At 41.0% G+C, this 14,027-nt stretch overlaps 1 protein-coding gene across 1 annotated transcript; it reads left to right on the forward strand.

Moving 5' to 3' along the window:
* Positions 1-270: 270 nt before the first annotated feature.
* REXO2 (RNA exonuclease 2) lies at positions 271-12,193 on the forward strand. The gene is made up of 7 exons (XM_079789258.1): positions 271-456; positions 1,395-1,478; positions 4,487-4,564; positions 5,133-5,244; positions 6,799-6,907; positions 8,485-8,538; positions 11,768-12,193. The coding sequence occupies exons 1-7, from the start codon at positions 310-312 to the stop codon at positions 11,895-11,897; spliced, it is 714 nt and encodes a 237-aa protein (XP_079645384.1). The 5' UTR covers positions 271-309; the 3' UTR covers positions 11,898-12,193.
* Positions 12,194-14,027: the final 1,834 nt, after the last annotated feature.

Below are 14,027 nucleotides of genomic sequence, written 5' to 3' on the forward strand. Positions count from 1 at the left end.
ACAACTAACCCAAACTCAGGAAATGACTCTTTGAAACGAATAAACTTAGTTCTGAAAAACAAGCGCGTCCAATAACATCTGAAAACACGTGGCGGGGGTGGAGAAATCGGTCGCAATAACAGGCGAGACTCTAAGTCCCAGCATCCTATTCGGCAGTTAAGCCGGGCTGTTCAGGGCGAGCCGGCGCACTGGATGCTGGGACTTGTGGTTTTTGCTCCTGCGCCTCCCCGCGGGTTTGCGACGTTTAGCGACTACCGCGCCTGCGCCAGCGCCAGCTGAGGCCGGGGTAGCGGCTGCGCGTGCCGGGTGATGCTAGGCGGCTCCCTGCGCTCCCGGCTGTTGCGAGGTGTGGGTGGGAGCCGCGGGCAGTTCGGAGTGCGGGGTGTCCGCGAAGGTGGCGCAGCCATGGCGGCAGGGGAGAGCATGGCCCAGCGGATGGTCTGGGTGGACCTGGAGGTGAGTGAGGTCGGTGGTGGGTGCGGGCAGGCGAGTGAGGTTTCGTGTGAGCCTGTCGGGGGAGAGCGGCGGGGGTCTGGGTCTCGGATGTGGCAGGTGAGTGCCTCCCGGGAGTGGGCGGCGCGGGGCAGGTCGGGGGGCAGGAGTTCTGCGGGTGTTGGGGTGTTGGGAACTCTGCTGGACTCTGGGGTTTCTTTTCAGAAGGGAGGAGTCATCCATATGGCTGCCCCCTGACCCCCCACCCCCCAAACTCGCTAACTGTGGTCGCTTTGAGCTTTGGGTCACGGGTAGGGGTGGGGTGGGACAGCGGCTCTGCTAGCCCCACTTGCCCAGCCTTGCGGGACCCCGGGTTGTGGGAGCCGGACGGGACTCCGGAGATGACTCAGCCTTACCCTTCATTCCATAAACCAGGAAACTGAGGCCCAGGAAGAGGAGTCCGCTCTTTCCAGCCGGACTGTCGGTGCGGGTCTGAGCTGGGAGTAGATCCCACTTTTGTTCCCTTTAGGGTTTCCACCCTCCTGCCAGGAACATCCCCTTCCTTGAAGCCCGAGTTTTCTCATATATGAAATGAGCATAATAACAGTACTTTTTCTACATCTGATTGCGGTGAAGATCAAGTGGTGTAATCAGGATGAAAACTTTGTCAACTCCGCAGAGACGTAGCGATGTTAGTTCTCTAACTCTGCCAAAATCGAATGCTGTCAGCACTGTTTTGCTTATTTTGCATCTGTCTTAGAGTAGAACCAGGTTGCTTGACATATAGCAAGTTTTTGATAAATGTGATTTGAATAGACGACTAATGTTTAACGCTTTTGAGGGCTTTGGGATATGAATTGAATTTGCTTGAGGGAATTCCTGTTAAATAAACTTGGGTAAAATAGTCCAGAAAGATGGTTTTGTGTGTGTTATGTATAATATATATATATATTTTATTACAGATGACGGGATTGGACATTGAGAAGGACCAGATTATTGAGATGGCCTGTCTGATAACCGACTCTGATCTCAACATTTTGGCTGAAGTACGCAATGCCCTCTTATTCCCGAATGCTGTTTAGAGTGTATTGGAGATCCAAAGATTGTTTTTCCCTATCTCTTTATTTAAAAAATAAGATTAAGGTACAGAGTAATGTGCTAGGTCATGCATGATAAGGTTGGTGCTAGAACCAGAGTAATTCATCTCACAACCTAATTATTTTTCAGTAAGCCATGCCCCAAATTACAGAAACATAAATGTTGTCATTTTCTGAGCCCTTACTGTGTGCCAGGCACAACTCTAAGTGCTTTACATGCATTCACTCGTAATCGAAAGAATGATTATAAGGTAGGTACTGTTATACTCATTTTATATGGAGGACATGTTGGCACAGAGATGTTGGGTAATTTGCCCAAGGCCACCAGGCTAGTTATTGCAGGAGCCAGGGGGTTTAACCCAGGCAGTATGAATAACGTGCCCCTAACCAGTAAGACAACCAACTCTACAGTGCCACCAGGAGTGGTGACTCACGCCAAAGCTGACATCTTTCTAGCATAACTTTAAATTTAACTTGACTCCATATATCCAGGTTTTGCCTTTTCAACTAGGACATTTGATTTTTCTAGATCTGTATTGAGGTTTTAGAGAAAATCTGTTGGTGCAGAATCATAAAACATTCTCTTGTTGACATTGGACGTGATTAAAGTTTTAACATGATGCCTTTAACCGAAACATTAAACAAAACAAATAAAACACACTTGTTGCCTTTTGGGCACTCATGAAACATTTAATAAGTGTGTGACAGCACCTGATTGGTAGAGGGTGAAATCCCTGGCGTTGAATAACTCTGTTTCAAGTTGTCAGCAATAATCCGAGGCAATGAGAGACTAGAATAGAAACACAGTAGGTATGTTTGTGGGAAAGAGAGTCTTGTTAAAATAAGTTCCCAGAGGGTAGGATTGATGTGTTACTGGCACTGGATAAGTTTAATAAATCTATAGGTAAGACTTATTTTCCTGGGTGGGTAAGAGGGGAGAAGGCATCTATAGAGGAATTGCTGCTTTTGTGGAGCAGCAGGCATCCATCCTGGGGTCCCCCCGAGAGATAGCTGTAGGAGAGTCATTAGACTGACCTTCTTCTTGTAACAACTAGCTTAAAAAAAACTTTAAGTAAATAAGTCACGTAATGTCAATAAATAAACAAAGCCCTGAGTTTTAGGTTTGGTGGTTTTACCCTGCCACTTGGCATTTGCTAGAGATGAATAGTGAAGAGAAGTGCCTGTACTTACCAGCCCTGCTTACCCTTGGCTGAAGAAGAGATTTTCCTGTAGGCTGTTGATATAATGTGGAATCCTGACAGTTTAATGGACCAGTTAGTTGATGTGTACCCTGGAGGAAATTTGGGTCTATTCCCCAGCTGCAGATGAGTGCGACATTTGTAAATAGACTCAGTCAGATGAGGATAAGGATGTTAAAAAAAAAGAAAATGCTAGGGGCTGTTGGCAGTAGAGGGTCAGTTCCGTGGAAAATAAGTCTTATTTTTGTATATGAGTTTGAGGGAAAATGTCTTATGCTGGTAGAAGAACAAATATCCTACTTGGGAAATATTTCTGTGTGTGGCTTACTGGGGTGTTGACTAAGTTAGCCTTAGAGTGATAGTAGTTTTTTTCCATCAAGTTCATTAGAACTGTTTTTTACAATATGAGGTGTTTTTGTTTTTTTAAAATATGGTATCAGAGCACATTTTTTGCTTCTTCATGGAGTTTGCCATTACCAGTTTTCTTATTTGGTTAAAACTCCTTGTTAGTTGTAGGATGTTAGGCATATTTTAGTCAAATTTTAGCCATTTCTTTCAGCGACTGCAAACTATTTTTACCACCTTAGTAGTAATAATACCTTGGATTTATAGTACTTTTCTTCTAGAGAGTTCAAAGAACTTTCAGACCTATAATTTCTTTTATCTTGTTAACATCCCTTTGAGGAAAGGGGGCCAGTTTATATCTCCATTGTCCAGGAGGAGAAACCAAGCCTCGGTGACTTGCTGTGATGACTTAAGTTGGGCTGTTACTGCTGGGCCTCATCCAAGACACTTGCAGTTGCATGTTCTGTTACATGGACTGAGAACTCAAAGGCACTTTCATTTTTCAGTTGTCAACAATTACCTTTTTAATATGAAAATATAGTTAAAATTAAACAGTATAACTTCATCATATATATATTAAGATATTGGTTTTTCTTTTTCTTTATTTCTTTTAAAATCTTTATTGTTGAAAGTATTACATAGGAAGGTATTGGTTTTTCATCCTGTTCTTCTGCTCTATAATATTCCCCAAAGGTTATGTACTTTCTTAGTATTTTGTGTGCATATATATAGTATTTATATATATGTATATATATATATACACACACATATACATATATATACACATACATACATATATAATATATTTTTAAACAATCATATATATACATATATATATATATATATATATATATATATATATATATATTTTTTTTTTTTTTTAAACAACCGTAAGTGAAATCATATGCGTGTATATACTGTTCTGCAATTTTCTTTTTTCAGTTAGCAATATAGACACTTAAAAATGAACTCATAATCAGGGGTCGGCAAACTTTTTAAAAAAGACCAAATATTAAGTATTTTAGGCTTACAGTGCCATATACCTCACTATTAACCTGTTTGGTTGTTTGTTTTATAACTATTTACCAATGTAAAAAGCATTCTTAGCTTTCTGGCAATAAAGCAAAAAAGTCACAGGCTGGGCTATAGTTTGTTGATCCTTGATAGATAACTAGTTCTTCTCAATAAGCAGTTGTTTCAGTTGTGTGTGTGTATGTGTGTGTTCATTGATTCTATTTTGCCATTATAAACAGTGGTAGAATGAATGAGGACCACTTTAGAGTTAACAGAATATCCTCATCTCTTACTTTCTCTGGTATGTGTATTTAATCCTTAAAATAGTTTAAACTTTACCTCAGAAACCAAGGTTATCCCTGTTGATTCTGGATGACTAATGGCTTTTCCCATCCACAGGGTCCTAACCTGATTATAAAACAGCCAGATGAGTTACTGGACAGCATGTCAGATTGGTGCAAGGAGCATCATGGGAAGGTAACACTATCAAATAACAGGATTCCTGCCCTGGGGATCAGTAACGGCATCTGAATCCGATACCATTGTTGGATGGTATTTTAAAGCGGGTTAGCGGAAGATTGCTTGGCGAGCCTGGGAAGCTGCTTTTTTGTTTACTTTGCACCTCTGGGACCTCGAGATCATCTTCTCCTCAGGTCCTCTTTTTCCTCTCCTGCATTCAGTCTGTCGCCACCACATTGTGGATTGTCAAGTATTGCTCAGATCAGTCTTTGGATAAGGTTAGACGTCAACTTTCAGACAAGGGGGAATGCTGCTCTCCTGTTAATAGTTGTTCTTCCCAGAGATTATATCCTTGGACTTCAAGTAGCACCTTTTTTGACTGTGTGGAAATGCTATTAACTATCGGGAACATAGCTTGACTTCGATTCTTAAGAAAAAAAATCTGTGCAAAGATAACAGTTCCAGTTTAAACTTGGGCTCTATAAATGGTCTAAATATTTGCTCCTTTTAGAAGTGAAGTTTCATTTGGATGCCTTTGAAAACCGACTTGATGTGTTTTTGGTGGGGCGGGGATTCTCTCTTGCAGTCTGGTCTAACCAAAGCAGTGAAGGAGAGTACAGTGACATTGCAGCAGGCAGAGTATGAATTTCTGTCCTTTGTGCGACAGCAGACTCCTCCGGGGCTCTGTCCACTTGCAGGTAAAGTTCAATCCTATGTGTGCCTTGTAGGTAGTCTTCCATTCTAGGGGTTCAAGAGACTGCAGTTCCAGAAAGATCAGCCAAGACCATCATGTCTTCCACTTACCCTGATTTGGATTATACATCTTACTTTTGTGTTTAAGTGTCCTTGTATAATTTATACATGAATATTGGGAACATGCCCTGAAACCTGATAAGAGATCTGAGGTATTCAGACTAACTCAATAAACATTTCCCCCATATTTTTATTACGATGAATTTTCAAATGTACAGAAAAGTTGGATTTAGTAAATGTTAACCTTATGCCATGTTTGTTTTACCTATCTATTTTTTTAAATATATTTTTTAAAATACATTTTTAAATATGTTTACTGGTATTGATTTCAGAGAGGAAAGGAGAGGGAGAGAGAGAGAGAAACATCAATGGTAAGAGAGAATCATTGATGTGCCGCCTCCTGCATACCCCCTACTGGGGATCGAGCTGGCAACCTGGGCATGTGCCCCTGACTGCTTGACCAGAATTGAACCTGGGACCCTTAAGTCCGTAGGCTGACGCTCTATTCACTGAGCCAAACCAGCTAGGGCTACCTGTCTATTTTTTGTTGGACATTTAAAAGTAAATTGCAAGCACCATGATACTCTCTTTCTACTAGTAAATACTTCATCAAACATTTCCTGTTAGTAAGGACATTTTCTTTTGTAACCACAATAGCATTATCACATTAAGATAATTAAAATTATTCAGTAACAGTTGCTATCTAGTCCACATCCAAAATGTCTAATTGTTTTTGAACCAGGATTTAATTAAGGCTCTTGCATTTCATTTAGTTATTATGTCTCTTCTCTTAATCTAAAATGTCTGCCTTTGGTTTTTTTTCCTTGTGACACTGACTTTTTAAAGAAACAGCTAATTCTAGGTTTTTGAAAGCAATGCCTTGTCAGGGAAGTTAATGTTTTATGGAGATGTATTTGAATTTGTATATGTAAAGTGATACAGTACCTAACATTTTTCTTAAACATTTATAAAGTTTTGACATTAAGTACTAGAGCATATATTGTATAAATTTTCCCTCTTGCCAATGGAGCTGATGTCTGTTTTACAGTTCTCATTTAAAATTTAGTGTTTTTAATATAAATTACTGTATGGAAACACAAATGATATGGTTTGTTAAAATTGGAATGTAAATAAATGTTTCAACTTATGTGATTCATTAAAAGTTAAATTTTTAGTGTTAGTGGTGTGGATTTTGTGACATTGGGAGAAAATTTGCACATCTGGTTGATTTAAAAAAGTAACGGATAGATTTGTGCATTGTTTTAAGTATGTGGAATGATAGATTTATCCTTTTGTCTACAAATTTATTTGTGAGCTAGACAAACTAAATGCTCAGAATCTATACTTATAACCTAATCAGACACATCAAATATGAGGTGCTTTTAGAATGTGTATGAATTAAAAAAATTATCTCCATTTCAAATATAGTTTATGAATTTTTATATCCTGTTGTATGCTACTAGAAATACATAGATGCGGTATACTTCATGTCTTTCTAGGAAATTCAGTTCATGCAGATAAGAAGTTTCTTGACAAATACATGCCCCAGTTCATGAAACATCTTCATTATAGAATAATTGATGTGAGCACTGTTAAGGAACTGTGCAGGTAAGGGCTATTGAGGAACCATTAAATTGCCTCATTTAGCATGTTTTTTTTTTTAATCTAAGGGTTTGTCTTTTTTTTAAATACGTTTTTATTGATTTCAGAGAGGAAGGGGGAGATAGAAACATCAATGATGAGAGAGAATCATTGATTGGCTGCCTCCTGCACGCTCCCTACTGGGGATCGAGCCTGAAACCTAGACACGTTCCCTGACTGGGAATCGAACCGTGACCTCCAGGTTCATGGGTCAGTGCTCAACCACTGAGCCACACTCTCTGGGCTCATTTAGCATGTTTAATTGAGAACTTGTGGAAAGTAATTGCATAGAGCTGTAGAACTTGGGATGCAAAGTGGACATTTAACTTCCTCAACCCATAGTCACTTGGACCAGTACCTTAATTTATTCAATGCTGGTGAAAATTGGGGAAACAATGTCAAAAATCTTCCATATAAATTTCATTAATTCAGAAAATTGAGTACCCATTCTGTGCCACCTGTTGGCTTATGTGCTGGGTATGTATATATATAGAGATGAAAATCCCTTAAGTAGCTTAGAATTTAATGAGTTGACAGATGTGTAAAAAACACATCCTAAAAATATACCGTTGACTTCTCTAACGGAAATGTGCATACAGAATATTGAAGGCCCCAGGGAAGGAGCGTCTAAGTGCTGGAGTGAGGGGACTGGGAAAAGGAGAGGAAATGGCTTTCAAGCTGAGATTTAAAGAGGAGTAGAAGTTTTCTAGGTATCAAGGAAGGGGACATTCTAGAGAATGGGAAGAGGTATAAAGATATGAGGAAGCAGGAAGATGAGGACAAAACAAAGTTCAAAGAATTGCAAATAGTTCATGAATGCTGGAGTGCAAAGCAGGAGGTTGGGAAAAGTGGGAGATGAAGTCCAATTAGGAAGGGCTTGTATGCCATGCTGAGGAGGTTGAAGTTCTCTTGTGAGGGATGGGGTTCCTTTGAAAAGTTTAGAGGAGTGTGTGATGTGATTAGATCATGCTGATTAGATGGTGACAAGAAAAGGTAGGGAGTTGTATTATCTTGGAGAGAAGAATGAGCTAGAGAAATGACACTTGGGTGGTAGAGAGGGTATGGAATAAAGTATTTGAGAAAGTCATTTGGCTGGCATTGAATGTTTGGGGGAGTGAGGAAAAGGAAGAGAGATAAAGATATTTTAGTGTTTCTAGTTTGGCAGGTAGATGTTCAGAGATAAAGAGGAAAGTAAGAGAAAGAGTGGATTTGGTAGATGGGGGAGGGAAGATCTTGAGGAGGCTGGGTGTAGTTATATAGTTGAATTGTTAGTGTCTGGTGGATTTTTAGATGTCTCCAGCGGTCAGTTGAATATTCAAGACAAACAGGAGAGCGCTGGGCTGGAGTTAGCAGATGTAGGAATCTTAGGCATTGATGAGCTTGCCCAAAGAGTACAGAGACTGAAGAGAGGAGAGGGTGGGAGATAGGCCCAGGCAAGGAGGCAACTTCATAGTCACAACCCAGATGCCTTTTTCAGTTAATAAGATGCTTACGTTATTCAGTATATTTGAGACGCCTTTGAGAGTTCCATTTTTGCTGTGTAGACGCTGGTATCCAGAAGAATATGAATTTGCACCAAAGAAGGCTGCTTCTCACAGGTAAGTTTTGCCTTCCACTGCTTGGCAATCTGACATGCTAGATGCCTGGCTGCATGAAATAATGTCTCTTCTCCACTCCTTTTCCTTGGGGGAAAAGAAAGGACAACTCACATAAGAATAACTTTCTTTTGCTAAGACTAGCAGAAATTCTGGTCAGGATTCTAGCATTCCATCTATATATATAAAAGGCTAAGTGACCGTCTGGCCGGTACATATGATGCACACTGACCACCAGGGGACAGATGCTTAACACAGGATACTTGGCAGCAGCGGTTCTCAGGTGACGCACCCCAGAACCAGAGAGCCCGATTCCTCGTGGGGCTGTGCGATTCCATCTTTGGCCGTGGGTTATGTTGTTGCTGTGGCACTGTCAGCCCCAAATCTGGTTTACTGCCGACCTGCGGTGACTTGGCAGTGGAGGTTCTCGGGTGACGCACCCCAGAACCAGAGAGGAGGGAACTCGATTCCTCACGGGGCCGCACGATTCCACCTTTGGCCATGGGTTATGTTGAGAAAGGGCGAATAGTGATATTAAAATATTTCTTCTAATTAATTTCCTTTCAATGCGCATGAATCCGTGCACTGAGCCACTAGTTCTGAGATATATAGGGTCTTTTTTTTTATTTTTATTTTTTATTATTATTATTTTTATAGGGTCTTATGTCATATATATAGTGTATGTACATATACATATATATATGTTTTTATTGATTTCAGAGATAGAAACATCAATAATGAGAGAGAATCATTGATCGACTGCATCCTGCATGCCCGCCCCAAACTGGGGATCGAGCCTGCAACCAAGGCATGTGCCCTAACTGGGAATTGAACTGTGACCTCAACCACTGTGCCACACCGGCTGGGCGGGTCTTATGTCTTTATTGAAATTTTCAAACTTTTAGGTAACTTAGCATGTAGGTATGTGAAATTGTCTAACTTTTCTAGTAATAAGAAGTATTAATTTCCTTCCCAGCAAGACTATAAGCTTGTAGCCATTTAAAATTAGAACACTTTGTATACCTAACTTTGACACTTTAGTTTTTCAGATTGTTTCTTTTATGTTTGCAGCTTTAGGAACAAGTACATAAGGAATTTAAAGATATTATGTATTTCGTGTCCTCTTTTACTTTTTGATTTCTGTAATCTTTCAGGAGGAACATACAACTCGGTGGGGGATTTAAGGGCAGCATTTGGTTCATCCATTTACTGTGCTCCTACCCTGTGCCAGGAACAGTTATAGGCAAACAGACAAAGTCCCTGCTCTAAAGAGTCTGGCATTCTTAGTTTTTTGTTTTGGTTTTCTTTAATTGGACTTGCATGGACTACAGCACAATGATACGTGGAGAGAATATTTTATCTGAAATAATTGGGGCTTGATGTGTTTTGGGTTTCGGAATTTTTCACATTTTAGAGAGGTAATAGTACATCTGTAGTGATTATTATGTAACACTCCTAACAAGGTCTGGGGAAGCACCACGTAATCGCAAACATTGATACTTCTGCAGTGAAATGTATGGGCATTCACACTGAAGGGCATTACTGGTGACTATAAGCAGCCTCACATCAAGATTGGTCAGGTTTTACCACATCCTGGGTTATAAAAGTGCTTTGGGTTTTCAGGTCTCTCTTGGGTTTCAGTATTGTGGATAGGATATTGTGTACCTTGATTTAGCCAGAGGCTGTATTTAAAAAATATATATTTTAAAATTGATTCCAGAGAGAAAAGAAGAGGGAGAGAGATAGAAACATAAATGATGAGAGAATTATTGAGCAGATGCCTCCTGCAAGCCCCATACTGGGGATCGAGCCCACAACCCAGGCATGTGCCCTGATTGGGAATCAAACCATGACCTCCTGGTTGATAAGTTTGATGCTAAAACACTGAATCACGCTGGCCAGGCCAGAGGTGGTATTTTTTATAGATTTAGCTCTCCACCATATATCTAGGACCCGGGAAGAAAGCAAAATTGTTGCCATACCACAGGAATAACTGAAGTTGGTGCAGTTTATTCTCTAGAAGAGACCCTTGGCCCGTCATTCTGAGCTTACTGGTTTATCTGCACACTGTTTTAATAATGTTGGTACCTGATTTCTCAGACTACAACAGATAAGAAACAGCTGTTGGAGGAGAAGAAAGGCAGTTAGATAGAGGCAGGCTGCCCCTGATTGTAGCACAAACCATCACAGAGAGGAGTAGATCTCTCTTATGGATAGGTGATGTCTGATAATTGATGTTTATTGTGATGATTGAGTCATCAGTTATGTTCCAGGATGTTAGTGTATTTTCTGCAGGGACGTCACTAAGTATTGCTCATTGTTTCCCAGACTGTGCTTCATGAGTTGTTAATTTTTCTTCTACTTTTAAATAATATTTTGTTATTGATTTTAGAGAGGAAGGGAGAGGGAGAGAGAGATAGAAATATCAATGATGGGAGAGAATCATTGATTGGCTGCCTCCTGCACTTGGCTGTGCCTGCAACCCGGGCATGTGCTCTGACCTGGAATCGAACTCTGACCTCCTGGTTCATAGGTTGATGCTCAACCTCTGAGTCACACCAGCCAGCTGAGTTGTTAATTTTTCCACAGATGTGGTCGATTAAGTTTTAGAAATACTGTGTATAGTACAACCTTCTCTTTGCAATTCACAGTACACGTTAGTGCATTAAATGCTTTGCAAACGACTTCAAAAAGGAAATTTTTAACCTAGTTTTTCTTAAGTTTATTTGACCCTGGAATTCTTTTTTCTGTGGAATACATCACCATCTTATGGAACTGTTTTGGGAAACTAATGTCATATATTAGAATTTTTTTTTAATCAAATATTTTTTAAAAAGTGCTTACACATGCTTTACTGAAATGTTCCAGTTTTTTTTTTTTTTTTCTTGATTTTGAGGAAGAAGGGAGAGAGAGATACAAACATCAATGAGAGATACATCCATGGGCTGTGTGAGAGACACATCTATCGGCTGCCTCCTGCACGCCCCCTACTGGGGATCAAGCCTGCAACCTGGGCATGTGCCCTTGACCAGGAATCAAACCGGCAACCTTTCCATGCACGGGACAACGCCCACCCAACCAACTGAGCCACACCTGCCAGGGCAAAATGTTCCAGTTTTTGATGTCAGATAGTGGCCTGTTCTTAAGTTATTAATACAAGGTTGTGCTTTGTAAAGTGGTCATTGTCTGTGTTCTGGGGCATTTCAATTCAGTATAGTATGTTTGCTCGTAGGGCACTTGATGACATTAGCGAAAGCATCAGAGAACTTCAGTTTTACCGAAATAACATCTTCAAGAAAAAAACAGATGAAAAGAAGAGGAAAATTATGGAAAATGGGGAGAACGAGAAGACTGTGAGTTGATGCCAGTGTTTGTGCTGCCACCACGGTTCTCCGGAGCAGCTGCTGGTGGTTTTGCTCACACGGAGGCTTGCAGAGCACCTTCCCTCAGTTAACCCGCAGCTCCAGCTGTGCAAGCAGACAGCACCTGAAATACTACTTTTCTCCTGACAGGCCGTTTTCCTTTCTGACACAGCAGCACCTTTGTAAGTACCAGGTCTTGTCCACCCCTTGGTACAAATCTGCATTTGCTTTTAGGCCATTTCTTTCTTTCTTTCTTTCTTTTTTTTTTTAAAGAATAAACCTAGTTCTATTGAAATGCAAACCTTTGTGTACCATCTATTTTTTTAGTAGTTTAATCATTGAAAAATGATGACCCTTTCTTTCTTTTTAACTAGTATGGCTAATGTTTAAGTCCTCATAATGCCATTAGGGACAGATTAAGTTTCTCATGTGAAACAAGAAGGGAACTTGTTCTGTTTTGCTCTACAAGTCTAGAATAGAACAACTTGAGATAGATTCAGTGAAGCAGATTTGGGTTCATTGTTACAGTTACCAAATTAACAGAGGCTTGGAATAGCTACTCTTCACTATATTCAAGAAATTCCAGTAAGTAAGCTGACAGGGATTCTCTAGGTAATAGATTTATTGAGTAGATACTATGTGCATGGCTATCATTCTGCCATGTTTATAGAACGTAAATAGGTGTCTGCCCTAGGTCTGATGGTCAGTAAGTATTTGAGAAGGGATTTCAGTCTGAATATCTTAACTCCTAAGAGCATAGTACTAAAGTGATTCCTCAGCCAGAGTGTCCATTAGAATCATGCAGAACACATCTCACTTCTCCTTAAGAAATCGGATTTGGGAAAGGCCCGCGGGTGACCCGTCTTTCCTAGAGGACCATTGGACTGGGAGACTTCAGTAGCGATCTCCAGTTACATTCCAACTTGATGTTGGCCACTGTGTGAGCGAACATAGCAGTGGGACCTACTGTGGAAGAGTGATAGACACGGAAATCGCTAGATGGCAGACCAGAATTCTCTCCCAGTTTCATTTCCTAAGCTGTTTTACTCACAGAGCAGCCTAAGGAGTGGAGAGAGATCTTAGTGTAACTTTTCCCAAGTGTAATTCAAGGCTCAGTTCACAAGTGTGTGTGTGAATTTATGAAGACATGTCTGCGGACTTGTCTGACCGTTTGCAGTGGCCTGGGCTTCAGCCCCGGTACCGACTTCAGTGTTTTGGAAGGCAGGACTGTGTAATTGTTAAGAACCGGGCTCTGAGTCAGACTCTGGGCTCACCCCAAGCTCCATGACATGCAGAGTCACTTGGGCAAGTTCACTTTTCTGAGCCTCAGTTTTCTTGTCTATACAATGAGAATGAATTGTTAGAAGTAAGTGAAATACTACTCACTGTAGTGTAGTGCTGAGCCCAGTGCCTGGTGCAGTGAGCACCCCCTGGAGAAAGCTCATGCATCATGGGAACGGGTGGTCTCGGTCTAGGATCTCTGGGAGGGGCTGTGCTGGCTGGGCGTTAACCTCAGTCAGGGTTCACGCGATGCCTGTGACTCTAAGATGCTGAGGACTGTTACGAACTTCACTAACTGTGTGACTGACTGGTTTAGTGCTTCTCACTAAAATTTGGCAGGATAGTCTTTGTCCTCGGTTGACTCCCAGGAATGGTATAAATTGTGATGTAAGAAAAGATGAAAACACCCGGCTTGCGAAAGAGGGCCACAGGAAGCAGATACTGCTGTTCATGCTGTAGGATTTCTCCCACGTAGCTGGCCTGTTTGTCCTGTTAACTGAGCCCTACCATTTAGTTTTTTTTTTGTTTTTAATCCTCACCCAAGGATACTTTTCCCATTGATTTCTTAGAGTGGAAGGGAGGAAGGAAGGGAGTGAAGGAGGGAGAGAGAGAAACATTAATGTGATCGATTGGTTGCCTCCTGCATGGGCCCCGACCGGGGCCAAGGATTAAAACTGCAACCCAGGTACGTGCTCTTGATTGGGAATCAAACCTGCGACCTTTGGTGTGTGAGCGACACTCTAAGCACTTAGCGACACTGGCCAGGGCCCATTTAGTTTTCTTACGAGTTTTGACTCCTGGTGTTCATTTTAAATCTTGTGTCACGTGAATGGCCAGCTGATTTAAGTT

This window comes from Cnephaeus nilssonii (assembly GCF_951640355.1).
Source record: "Cnephaeus nilssonii genome assembly, chromosome: 13".
In the NCBI taxonomy this organism is placed as follows: domain Eukaryota; kingdom Metazoa; phylum Chordata; class Mammalia; order Chiroptera; family Vespertilionidae; genus Cnephaeus; species Cnephaeus nilssonii.

What these genes read in the sequence shown, in the direction of transcription:
- REXO2 (XM_079789258.1), top strand. Translation starts at nt 310, where the DNA reads ATGCTAGGCGGCTCCCTGCGCTCCCGGCTGTTGCGAGGTGTGGGTGGG. An exon ending in TGGTCTGGGTGGACCTGGAG is followed by an intron (nt 457 to 1,394) that starts GTGAGTGAGGTC and finishes ATTTTATTACAG; the next exon opens with ATGACGGGATTGGACATTGA. An exon ending in ATCTCAACATTTTGGCTGAA is followed by an intron (nt 1,479 to 4,486) that starts GTACGCAATGCC and finishes TCCCATCCACAG; the next exon opens with GGTCCTAACCTGATTATAAA.